The sequence below is a fragment of the Sinohyriopsis cumingii genome, chromosome 14, assembly GCF_028554795.1.
Source record: "Sinohyriopsis cumingii isolate HCF-2022 chromosome 14, ASM2855479v2, whole genome shotgun sequence".
In the NCBI taxonomy this organism is placed as follows: domain Eukaryota; kingdom Metazoa; phylum Mollusca; class Bivalvia; order Unionida; family Unionidae; genus Sinohyriopsis; species Sinohyriopsis cumingii.
Window position 1 is genome coordinate 33670409 of NC_142974.1, and position 14055 is coordinate 33684463.

The 14055-nt window shown below is 34.9% G+C and overlaps 1 protein-coding gene across 2 annotated transcripts in view; it reads right to left on the bottom strand.

The window, feature by feature from the left end:
- Positions 1–6: 6 nt before the first annotated feature.
- Positions 7–14055, bottom strand: part of LOC149783540 (uncharacterized) — a 52413-nt gene continuing 38364 nt past the window's right edge. Inside the window, exons 6-8 of one of the 2 annotated variants that reach the window (XR_016413623.1) lie at positions 13382–13621; positions 5325–6238; positions 7–5255 (exon numbers count right to left, since the gene is read on the bottom strand). Coding sequence is in view for 1 of the 2 variants with exons in the window: in XM_089931801.1 (XP_089787927.1) it covers positions 6140–6238; positions 13382–13621 (339 nt within the window). In the remaining variant the exon portion in view is untranslated. Of the gene's footprint in view, positions 6239–13381; positions 13622–14055 lie in introns of both variants that reach the window. The other variant, XM_089931801.1, reaches the window with a different exon arrangement.

Here is a 14055-nt window from a genome sequence, read left to right on the forward strand (position 1 = left end):
TTCAGGCAAGATGGAACTATTTGGAATCATGACACGGGAAGGGCCCATGCGATGGCCTAGGGGCAAGTGTGAAAAGGTCTGCTGACAATGCAATCAAGCATGGGAAGGCCAATATACAAAACGCATCTGACTTTTCTGAGTATGCTCAAAAAACCATGGAAGAAGGTAGCAAAGTCAAATACATCAATTACACTCAAAACGACTACGATGAAGCTAAATCGAATTTAGATTCTAAGCCGCCTATACAAGCTGTCCAAGGAACCTTTAAAGTTCATTACATTATCCCTGTCAAAGAAAACCAAGTTTACACTAGGAATGTATCGTGCTATTGTCAGCAATGTATGGACGACGTAAGTCAAACTGGTTGTGAAGGATACACAAGTCACTGTCTGACGGTGAAAGAAAAAAAGAACAAAGATCAAAGTGAAAGAAATCATCAGAATAACATAGAGGAAGATGTGTAGGATGAATTGGAACGCCAAAGTGACACTGTTGATGATCAAACCACATCAGAGGTAATCAACCTAAATGTTAAGGAAAAAGATTGGATAGCCGCACTGTACTTGGGGAAACTGGTACATATGCCAAGTGATTGAAATTGACTCTGAAGATAATGAATATTTCGTTGACTTTCTAGAAAAAACAGGCAAGATCCCTAACAGATTCAGGAGACCACAACAAGAAGATAGAATCTGGATTGAACCCGAGAAAGTTTTGTACATATTATCCGAACCACCAGCAAAAATAGGAATTTGTGAGCGGTCCAAGAAAATATCAAATTCAGATTTGGAAAACATCGAGAAAATCTTTTCAAAGAAGTAGAAGTAACAATTACTAAGTACAGTTATAATGTACATAAGTGTTTAATTTAAACACTCCGATTGATCAGAGACAAAAGGCGACTGAATTCGGTTACTGCATTTACAGAAAAAAAATGTACATTTATCTAAAGACTTTTTCTGATCTCCGTAACAAAATGAATATCTTATGTAAAAGCAAATTAATTTTTTTATTTTTTTTATTTTTAGTATTTATGGATGTAAAATGATAGTACACATATTTCTTCAACTGATAAAAACCTAATTTGGTGCAAAAATTAGCAATTTGAAGTTGACAATTAGATCTAGACTAAAAATGTGATTTTTTTTCTTTTTATGTGGTTTTAGGAAATATTATTTTTTCAGATGTACAAATTATTCTAAAAGGTTAAAAATGCAAATTCCAAAACTTTTAACTCACATTATGTTGAAATTTTGACAAGTTAAAACATTGTTAAAGATTCTATATTAGCAAGAAATTTCTAACTTCTGTAACAAAATATGAGCACATATAAAATGTAAAATTCTAATTTGTGGTTCTCTTATAGTTTTTTTCTCTGAACATGTTTCACTAGACATAGTAAAAGCTTTATTTTGGTTGAAAACGGTTGATTAATTATGATTGCTGTTTCGTTGTGTTGTATGATGTTCATTCATTAATAAATTTTCGTTTTATTCCTAATTATTCAATGTTTATGCCTGTTGTCGCGGCAAACAACCAATTAGTATCTTGTAATCTAATATCTCATCAATCATTGATACTTCCCATAGTTCTAATACTGCAAATTAAATGGATTTCCAAAGTCAGAAAATTTTTAGACACTAGTAAAAGGCATACTCTAACTTCCATAATGTAAAAAATGGGTACCCAAGTTTAACATAGTATAATTTCAAAACTATTACAATTGTGTGTGTGAAAATCTGAAACTGTATACTGTAGATAGTCTACATGCAAACAGTACTAACAGTTTAAAGAAATTAGATACTTAATTTTTTTCCATGTTTTTATTTCTAATAGTGCCTATTTTTCTAGATTGACTGTGATGTCAATTTACTTTATCAATATACACAGACTGATGTAAATTTACCGTATCAATATACACAGACAGATGTCAGTTTATTGTATCAGTATACAGACTGATGTGAATTTACTGTATCAATATACACACTGAGGTCAATTTACTATATCAATATACACAGATTGATGTCAATATTCTGTATCAATATACAAAGACTGATGTCAATTTACTATTTCAATATGCACAGACAGATGTCAATTTACTGTCTCAACATACACAGCAAATGGAGACAATACATCATTGTAATTATGTAAATTTCCTAGCAAATGCATGATTCTCAACCACAGCCAGGCTGAGAAATCCACTAAATAAGGAACAGACCACAGATTCATAAAATGGTCCCCCATTAAAACACTTGGTCCTCATCAGTCAGGACCTAAAGTTGAGTGAAATACAACAAGTAGATATAAAAGAACAAAGTAAAGAAACTGAAAGGACCCGTGCCTCTGTTTTAAAATGAGCAACTTTATTCAGAGGGTATAATTTTTCCACACTTTTTCTTTAATCTGCTTTCAATACATGAATATCCTTCCCCCCCCCCCCATACACACAATCATAAAGTCCATATTTTCTCAGACAGGTAGATATGACCTTTCACAGTCCATCAAGGATTGCACAGCAGATTCATAGTCCATCAGGGACTGCACAACATGGATAACACTAAAACATTATTTCTTTATTGTTTATTTTTACATTTTTGGTGAAACCTTTTATGATCCATTTTTAGAGACATGTACAATTTGCTAGTGATCTCTACCATTTTTAGAGGCATGTATAATTTGCTAGTGATCTCTACTATTTTTAGAGACATGTATAATTTGCCAGTGATCTCTATCATTTTTAGAGACAAGTATAATTTGCTAGTGATCTCTACTATTTTTAGAGACGTGTATAATTTACCAGTGATCTTTACCATTTTTAGAGACATATAATTTGCCAGTGATCTCTACCATTTTAGAGAAATGTACAATTTGCTAGTGATCTCTACCATTTTTAGAGACATATAATTTGCCAGTGATCTCTACCATTTTTAGAGACATGTATAATTTACCAGTGATCTCTACCGTTTTTAGAGACATATATAATTTGCCAGTGATCTCTACCATTTTAGAGAAATGTACAATTTGCTAGTGATTTCTACCAATTTTAGAGACATGTATAATTTGCCAGTGATCTCTACCATTTAAAGGTGATGATCCCTTGAATTAGAGAAGTCAAATGTCATATTAAAAGTTCCAACAGACCACTGATCAATTTCATAACAGGCCTGATCAGTTTCATAACAGGGCGTGCATGATATATTGCATAATTACACCCAAAAGCTACAGTACTTTTCACTTTGTAACATGTACCAATTCAGAATGACATAAATTCATTACCTCTCACCCATTTTCATAATTCTTTCATAATGAACCTTACATTCTGATAAATTATGTGATAATACTTTTTGTGATAATAATTTTTAAAAATATATTTTATTGTAAAGAAAAGTTTAATGATACATGACTCTGTACACAGCAAACTTTGTATATAAGATATACTGACTTGGGATGTATATTGTACACAATGAAAACAAAAATAATTTCATTGTTAAAATTGTAAAAATCAAACACGGATTGTCATTTACATCAAAACACAACCTTATAAAAGCACTGATTTCAAACTGCTCCCAGACAGAACCATAAACAATGCTACTGCTTGCATAAAGCATTTGGCCCCAGGGTCAGCGTTGTTTTGAAATGCATTTCTAATATTTATTCTATGATATGTATAAAAATAATGATGAAATGAACAGTACAAACTATGCTAGCTAACAGTTTCTACTTTATCCATTACTTCTGGCAAATTCTTTTGAAAACAGGATTAAACTACAGATAAAATGGAACTTTTGAGAGAGTGACAGGTGTAAGGTGTAAGTTGTTTGCATTAACAACATGTATAATAGAAAGAATCTTGGCATACCTCTATACTACTTTCATGTACTGTGGCTAAAATATCTCTGGACATTGTACTTGCAGAAACTGTACATGATCTAAGAAAACAATTAACCAATATGACTACTCACACATACTTAAAATATCAGTCTGAATTAGTCTAAAGTACACTATCTTGCCAGACTAGACAATACCAGGTTCTGAAAGTGCAGTAAATGAATTACAAAAGATAAGATACATGTATATGATGAAAAAATGTTATCAGCTCTTTTTCTTGACAATTTATCTCTTAAGTCCAGGAAGTGAAATTGAGCAAGTGAAGCTAGCAGTATTTTGATTTGTGAACATGTGAAGTAAGGCCAAGCTGTATACAATATAACACAAATTACACACATCAATCTTACAACAAAATAAAGGGAATTAACATTTCTTTTAACAACACCTAATATATACAGTGTGTTGTTTTTAAATAGCCGGTATATCAAGTGAGCAAAACAGGGAAATTCTTTATCTTTAAGAACTTACACTATGCAAAATGAAACTGTTGAGCACCAACAAATGCTTTTCTCCAAGTTTTTGGCAGAGTTCATCTCACAATGGCAGTGGCTTAAATGTTAGCTGTAAGGGGAGGTAACCCACAATAAGTAAGCTGAAATTTATGAAACAAGTAGAGCAAATTCTCTTTAAGCAGCACTTAAAATTTACAATAATAAATACATGAGCAATCAGTGGTGGATCCAGAGGTGTTTGTGTGTGTGGATGAAGATATGCACCCCCCTATCCTACCCCATATCCCCAAAATGAATGCCATGTCTACTTGTCTATGTACACCACCAGCACCACCCACCACCTGTTCTGCCCTTGGCAATATCTGATGATCCTTACTATGACATGATGAACAGCTGTATTAATGATATGTCATGATTTAAGATGTATTAGACCTCTACAATGCAAATTATTATCCCCTTCTGACCTCATTATGATGTTACAAGAGTTAAGATGTATTAGACCTCTACAATGCAAATTATTATCCCTTTCTGACCTCCTTATGATGTTACAAGAGTTAAGATGTATTAGACCTCTACAATGCAAATTATTATCCCCTTCTGACCTCCTTATGATGTTACAAGAGTTAAGATGTATTAGACCTCTACAATGCAAATTATTATCCCTTTCTGACCTCATTATGATGCTACAAGAGTTGAGATGTATTAGACCTCTACAATGCAAATTATTATCCCCTTCTGACCTCGTTATGATGTTACAAGAGTTAAGATGTATTAGACCTCTACAATGCAAATTATTATCCCCTTCTGACCTCGTTATGATGTTACAAGAGTTAAGATGTATTAGACCTCTACAATGCAAATTATTATCCCCTTCTGACCTCGTTATGATGTTACAAGAGTTAAGATGTATTAGACCTCTATGATGCAAAATATTATCCCTTTCTGACCTCATTATGATGCAACAAGAGTTGAGATGTATTAGACCTCTACAATGCAAATTATTATCCCCTTCTGACCTCATTATGATGTTACAAGAGTTAAGATGTATTAGACCTCTACAATGCAAATTATTATCCCTTTCTGACCTCATTATGATGCTGCAAGAGTTAAGATGTATTAGACCTCTACAATGCAAATTATTATCCCCTTCTGACCTCATTATGATGCTACAAGAGTTAAGATGTATTAGACCTCTACAATGCAAATTATTATCCCCTTTTGACCTCGTTATGATGTTACAAGAGTTAAGACGTATTAGACCTCTACGATGCAAATTATTATCCCCTTCTGACCTCGTTATGATGTTACAAGAGTTAAGATGTATTAGACCTCTACAATGCAAATTATTATCCCCTTCTGACCTCGTTATGATGTTACAAGAGTTAAGATGTATTAGACCTCTATGATGCAAATTATTATCCCCTTCTGACCTCGTTATGATGTTACAAGAGTTAAGACGTATTAGACCTCTATGATGCAAATTATTATCCCCTTCTGACCTTGTTATGATGTTACAAGAGTTAAGATGTATTAGACCTCTATGATGCAAACTATTATACCTTTATTCCCCCTTTACTAGAATGCAAAATATTATCCCTTTCTGACCTCCTCATGATGTGACATATATAACATGTGTATTAGTGAAAAGCCATAATGGAGTTTATGTAACATTATAATGCTTGGTTACATTCCTTAAACTTCAATTTCATACTGAGGTCTCTTGTAACTCCTGCTGAGTACTCTACCAACAGAAGGCAACAAAAGAATGGTACAGTTGACAACACCATGTGACTGGTTCTCTAGCAAGCTGCTGGTGTGGAGAACTGCACAATGTACTTGCATTTGTCCTCTTCTGATATCTTCAACACTCTATCACTCAGTCCACAGATAAATGTGATCTGAAAGGAGTAGAGAAGGGAAATGGACCATGTTTCCAGGAAAGCATATTAAAACCTCATCTTCACTAGCCAAGGTTCTCATATGACAACCATATCTACACTCTGGCATATCGAGCAGTTATTTTTGTGCTTTGGGTCTGTAAATTTCATTTGATGCGGTGATAAGCCACATCATGGCAAGCAGCCACAGCCAATCAAAATTGAGTTGTTCAAAGTTGAACATTGTTCCTACATCATCATGACATGGGGAGCATACAACTTGTATGAACTGATATATAAGTCATTGCCCATTGCCAGTCTGTGTTTGTACAAATACCTTTCACTCAAATACACCTGTAATGGCTTCCCTCCAGTATGTAGATATACTTTCAATGTTAAACTTACAAAATATCCTTTTTAAGTCAGTTGCCTCCATTATTTCCGGCTGATGTACAACGTACCACTGTTATATGCTACTGGTTAGTTGGCATTACATACTAAGGTAGGCAACTCATGAAATCCAATAGATGTCGCTGGGGCAAAGCACTAAAATATCTGTTCAATCCAAAAAGGTATAGATAGGGTTAACATATTGGAACCTTGGCTAGAAAAGATGATCAAAACTTTTGCAAAAATAAACCAAAACATGTGTGTGGTTCTCCAGTTAGAAAAATGGATGGTTATGCTACTCCCCTCTACCTTTACTGACCCACTTCTTTCCACACCAATCTACCCTTAAAGTCCTTATCTGCCCATATACCCTTAAAGTCCTTATCTGCCCATATACCCTTAAAGTCCTTATCTGCCCATATACCCTTAAAGTCCTTATCTGCCCACATACCCTTAAAGTCCTTATCTGCCCATATACCCTTAAAGTCCTTATCTGCCCATATACCCTTAAAGTCCTTATCTGCCCACATACCCTTAAAGTCCTTATCTGCCCATATACCCTTAAAGTTCTTAACTACCCTTATTGGCTTAAAATCCTTATCTACCCATCCACCAATAAAGCCCTTATCTCTGCCACTTTCTCCTGCTAATTAAGATATGATAAATCCTACTCTCTAATGGACATCCAGGAGACTTTTAGTGAACTCTAATGGACTTTTAAGTGGACATCCATGGGACTTCTAGCATATTTTAAAATGACTTGATTTTTTAGCAGAATTCAATGAACTTTTAGTTGGCATCCATGCAACTGTTGATTATAAACAGGCACATTATGCGATAACTGATCTCGGTTTGTACAGTTTGCAGTACTTGACCTATAAGCAAGCATATATGATTATGATGTACAATGCATTGCTGTTACATGCTACTGGTTACCAGCAGCTGGCTTTACAAACTAAGGGAGGCAACTCATGAAATCCAATGCTTATTACAATTGGTGGAATTTATATTAAACACTATCCTAAATCTGAGTTCATGATAACTGGGTTTGCTGAATGCATATTAAACATACACATACACTGGGTTTGCTGAATGCATATTAAACATACACATACACTGGGTTTGCTGAATGCATATTAAACATACACATACACTGGGTTTGCTGAATGCATATTAAACATACACATACACTGGGTTTGCTGAATGCATATTACACATACACATACACTGGGTTTGTTGAATGCATATTGCACATACACATACACGGGGTTTGCTGAATGCATATTACACATACACATACACTGGGTTTGCTGAATACATATTACACATACACTGGGTTTGCTGAATGCATATTACACATACACATACACTGGGTTTGCTGAATGCATATTACACATACACATACACTGGGTTTGCTGAATGCATATTACACATACACATACACTAGGTTTGCTGAATGCATATTACACACACTGAACACATTTCTAATCCTAATTTCTTACAATGAAAAATTTATTTACCATATGCCATCATTTTGAAACTCGTACATGTGAAGGTGACAGTTTCTTTCTTTGTCTGACAATTCTACAAAATATAGGGCCAGTTTCTCTTCATGCCATAAATAAAAATCAAAAGTTTAGCAAGAAAGGAAAACCAAAACCCTGTTTAAAAAAAGAAGTGAAATTTCAATATGCTTTAATTTGCTCAGTTTTTCAGCTTTTATTTTTGTGCTTGGAAGTTGACTATATAAATATTTTCAAAGCATTACCATGACCTTTATCACAAAAATGAATGCATGTATGTGCTTATATGTAAGTCTGGAATCCAACAATCTGTTTGGTATGAAATTTATGTCTGGAATCCAACAATCTGTTTGGTATGAAATTTGTCTAGAATCCAACAATATGTTTGGTATGAAATTTATGTCTGGAATCCAACAATCTGTTTGGTATGAAATTTATGTCTGGAATCCAACAATCTGTTTGGTATGAAATTTATGTCTGGAATCCAACAATCTTTTTGGTATGAAATTTATGTCTGGAATCCAACAATCTGTTTGGTATGAAATTTATGTCTGGAATCCAACAAACCGATTGCATGAAATTTAAGTCTGGAATCCAACAATCTGATTGGATGAAATTTAAGTCTGAAATCCAACAATCTGATTGCATGAAATTTAAGTCTGGAATCCAACAAACCGATTGCATGAAATTTAAGTCTGGAATCCAACAATCTGATTGGATGAAATTTAAGTCTGGAGTCCAACAAACCGATTGCATGAAATTTAAGTCTGGAATCTAACAAACTGATTGGATGAAATTTATGTCCGACCTAATGAAGTCTAATCAATATCAAAAGTTTAGACCTTAAGATATACTGATGAAATGGTTTGAGATGTTTCAGACAGATTTTCAGGTAACTACCTACTGTTCTTTTGAAGGACCAGCATTCATCTTTGCTTAAGCTACTCCAGAAATCAAACCTGGGATGGTAGTAGTGCAAAATAAATATGCACAGTGAATGTCAGCTGTCATAATTGATGCAGATCATTGAAACTCCAGTGGACAAAAGGAAACAACATATTAAGCTTTGACCTAATCAATAACGTGTGAACAGACTTTGAAAGGTAATTTTATCTATGCAATGAAAATAAATATGAAAGAAATGCAGAATGACTACAAAAGAAATGCAGAAGAATCCAAATAAAAAAGCATAAGGAATCCAAACAAAATGATATTTACACTTTAAAGAAACCATTTCTTGGGGGAAAAAATATGTATCTGTGATAATATTTACCTGATAATAATACCTTTACGAATACTACCACTACCTCACAAATAGAGCCCTACCAGGTTAAAGTACTTAGCTATAAAATTTAAAATTTGTGGGTCAGACAGAATGACCTCCCCTTGGTACAGACCCTGACACGAAATCCCATGAATGCTTCAGCGGCTACTGGTACACACCCTCTTATTATGATGTAACTGCAGTGAGGCTGGGAAAGTGTAACCATATTATTATCAGTATTATCAAATAAACATATTTTAGTCCTAAAATTGGTTTATCAAACTTGTTAATCGTAATACCTTTGATGAACAGGTAACTTTTGGAAGAAGTTACATCTGGAGAGGTTCTCTCCAGTCTTCCAAGGTATGTGATGCAGCTTCTTGGTTGAGACCTGGCTGGAGCATTTTCTCTGCATGCCAATATGAGGATTAGGAAAAGGGAAATTTTTCTCCCACAATTCCAGTGGAAGTCATCATGCCACATACTTATGAAGTTTCTATAGGCAAAGTGTACTATGTGATAAACTTCTCAGTGGTAGTCAAGGTGGAAGAGGATAAACTGTTTCCTGCTTGATGGAAGATTGGATTGGAAACTGAGTCAAACATGGAACCCACTGTCCTGATATTCCTGACCAAATGATATGTGTCCATTTGTACTGGGAAGTGTTTTGACATTCTAAGGCCTGCAATGTTTACTGCTGGTGTGTCTATATGAAGCGCTATTATGTGTGTGATTTATAAAATCTCCCACTAAAATCTGATGGTAGGTATCAACAGCATCTGCAAATAGAAACGTCTACTGATGCAACAATTGCCTGTGTAATCAACCCAATTGGACAGTGAATGGTATCAGCTTGAATGCCAGCTTAGTCATGGCTCGAATTTAGCGGTAGTCCGCTAGCCCGAGGCTAGCAGATTTCCTGTCGGACTAGTAACTTTCATAACGTTAATAGTCCGATGGGCTAGTAAGTTTCGGTTATCAATAGTCAGCGTTTGTTTATGCCATTCCCTAATAAAGACTTGACTTCACAGATGTTCTGTCGAATCAAAGCAGTGGTCATTGTAAACACAGTCATAAAATATTAGCATGAGAAGATGAAGTCAATTTCTGCCTTGGAAAGGTACGTTTCTATAACAAGAACCCATCCGATTTTGTGCATTTCACTTAACAGAGCAAATTATGGTCCTGTCATTAACTACAAAGTGGTATACCACACAAAAGAACATGGCAAAAACTATTTAAAGAAATTAATTTGCACGTTTTTTTGTTTAAGGTTCTTTTTTTTTTTGCTCGCTACCCAAACGCTCCAACAGTCACAAACAGGAAACTACATATTTTACATTTCCATCGAAATAATTATAAGAATTAGATAAATTTATTATGATTAAGTTATTGACACATCCTTTCCATGCAACTACTTTTTCTATGATGATAAGAATAGTTTTTATATTTTTCCTTTACAAGAATGAACAAATAATGGAAAACACGTGGAGATATCCAAGCAAAATGCCATACATTTGTTGGGAATTAAAATATCTGAGCATGGGCATCTAAGATTTGAAAATTTTCCGCCTTATTATTAATTTCAACAATACATTGAGGTTCGATTAATTAGGAACAATTACCAAACTTACGACTTATGATACTGTAATTGGAGCTGTTAAATACAAAGTGCCGAGTGTCAGATGGCTTCATTTGATGGGAACACACCTTTTCCAAGCTGAAACTAACACTATCTTCTGATGCTAATATTTTATAACAGTGTTTACAATAGCCACTGCTTTGATCATGCAGAACATCCACTGAAGTTAAGTCTTTGTTAGGGAGAGGCCATTTAATTGTGGGAGGAGGCAAAGACACATGTTTTGAAACATGTTTCTTGCTCTGACTTTCTTATATAAAGGACACTGTGCCATTCCTTTTATTGCTTTAAATAATTCACGTCAGCTATACTATAACATCTCGTATTTCAAAACAAGGCACAATTGCCTCCTTATATGACAGGCAAAATGTGCATCTGATAGAAGGTGTTCAGCCACCGGGAAAAAAGCAAACGTTGAATGAGAATGATGAGGAATAATTCTTATGATAGATAAAAGCATAATGGAAAATTTCAGAAGAAATGGACAAAAGACAGGGAAGGGCTGAATTATGACGAGGAAAGGAATGTTATGCGGGGTAACTGGTGTACGCAATTCACAAAAACAAACATACAGAAAACATCCAGTTTCATTGCAGGCTGTTCGAACTTTAAAATTGAATCGGTAAACATACATGAAAGCTGTGTGACATTGTATTGTGAACAGGACTAGTAAAGATTTTGCAGGACTAGTAAATTTCTCAATATACTAGTCCTCCTGGCTACAAAGAAATTTGTGTTAAATTTGAGCCCTGTTAGTCTACTGATGCTGCAACTGTCTGTGTAATCAATCCAATAGGTCAGTGAATGGTAGCCAGCTTTTCTCTCTTGATTAACAGGTACTTATGGATTTATGAATTTGCCACCACTAACCACTCTCAGAGTAGCCACAGCCTACCCCTGACCACCTGCCCAAAGCGAATCCCTAAAATCAAAGTCTTTCAAGAACTTCGTACCTGTAAATAATAACCAAATTTAACTAGAGCTTTTCTATATTCTTTTTTTTAAATAAAATAAATATATTTTATAACAAAATAAGATTTTCATATTTCAATTTCCACCAACCCCAGAATTTTGCCACTCTAGTCACCTGCCTTATCTCCTTAAGTCAACTGATTTTGGAACTCTGGACTTAAGCTGTTGATGAAAAAGGAGGAGGAGGAGGAGGAGGACAAAACGCTGGAGGCAGTAAACAAAAGACTTCTTGAAATGGTGCCCAGAATGCAGAGTACTCTTGTCATGCTTGGGTCTAGAAACGATGATGGGGCTTGTGAGCATACTTTGTCATCTCTCCAGAAATTTGGCAATGCTGAGATTTAGCTGGTGGAGATTGACTAAAGTAGTAGCTAACAATACTAGTATATCATCCTGGCTGGGATATGGCAAATTCCAAATGACCACCAAATCCTTCCTCCTTCTGGTGCTGGACTTCCACCTTCAACGGTGGGATCAGCCATGGTGTTGACCTGTTGTGATGCAATATATATGGCAAAGTCAAGTTGTGGCATTACAATGTCATTATTTCACTCATATCTAGTCTGTAGAGATGACTGGCCATTTAAACATTTTGTTATCAGGGATATCGGTTCCACTGAAAGTGGTTTCCCAAGTTGAGATGGCAAGGGAAGAGCTGGGGTAATAGCTGTAGCAAAAAGAGATATCCTAGATCTCTTACTGGCTAGTCAGCTTTCTGAATTGCAATACTGCCACCAACAGGAAGTCACTGATCAAAGACACATAAAGACTAATGTCATCTTCATCCTTCAGAGTGTGCTTCAGCTCTTTCCCCCTCTGTTTTGATAGTGATCCTAGTACTGAGGCCTACTGATTTATATAATATGTATGTCTGGAGTAACAACTGATGCATGCTAGACATGCAGTGTTTACATGTTTGCACTTAGTCTAAAATCTGTAAACATCTCTGCAGGAAAGCTCCAGAAGACTGCCTATACAGGTAAAATAACATGCACTGCTTTTAATAACCATGAAGTGGACACCAAGACTAAAGCTCTCTATTGAAAACTTACCTGTATATATCCAAATGAAGTTGAAATTAAACAGTAATAAACAGCAATAGTAACAAACATGCAAAATTGACTAAACTAACCACTAGTCACTAAATTTGGCACCAATCCTTGTACCAAGGGGAAATCACTCTGACTGTTACCTATCTCTGCATATAGCTTTAGTTTTGATAGCTAAAATTTTAACATTGATGGGTTGGATTTGCAACGTAGTGTTAGTACTCTTAAGGTATTATGAATGGGTAACATATTTGAAGAAGAAATGGACACCGCAAGTAATTTTGCAAAGTAAATATCATGTAGTCTAATATAATCATGACTTACAGCTGTAGATCTCTGAACGTTTTCTGGACATAGATTACTGTCACCACCCATCATTTCCAGAATATAAAGCCCTTGATTCATCAAATCCCATACAGGCCGTATGCCTAGGCTGATCCAGGCGCTTGGAAATTTCCTCTGTCTGACATTTTTGAAAGGACATATGTTGTATTCATATTCTCCAGACTTGAAATCAAAACATGACTGACCAAGCTTGTAAAATACTCCACCTGGACCATATAACTGAAATGAGAAATAAAACTTGTCATAAAGACAAAGTAATATCTCAGTTTAAGCTACAACTAGTCACAGCAAAGCTGTATTTACCCCAATATTGGCCTGGTACAAGGTACAAACTAAAATATGACAAGATAGTGATAGATGTAACTTTTATAAGATACAACCTAAAATATGACAATATAGTCATAGACATAACTTGTATAAGGTACAACCTAAAATATGACAATATAGTGATAGATGTAACTTTCATAAGGTACAACCTAAAATATGACAATATAGTGATATACTAAAGGAAAAAAGAGGTAAGAGACTACGATGTTTTCACGGAGAATGAAGATATAATGTAAAGATCACTTTGAGTGAAATTTTTTTGTTTACCACTGATATGTGATTAAAGATGGTAAAACTGTTTATTCCTCAATAATGACTTTTTTATC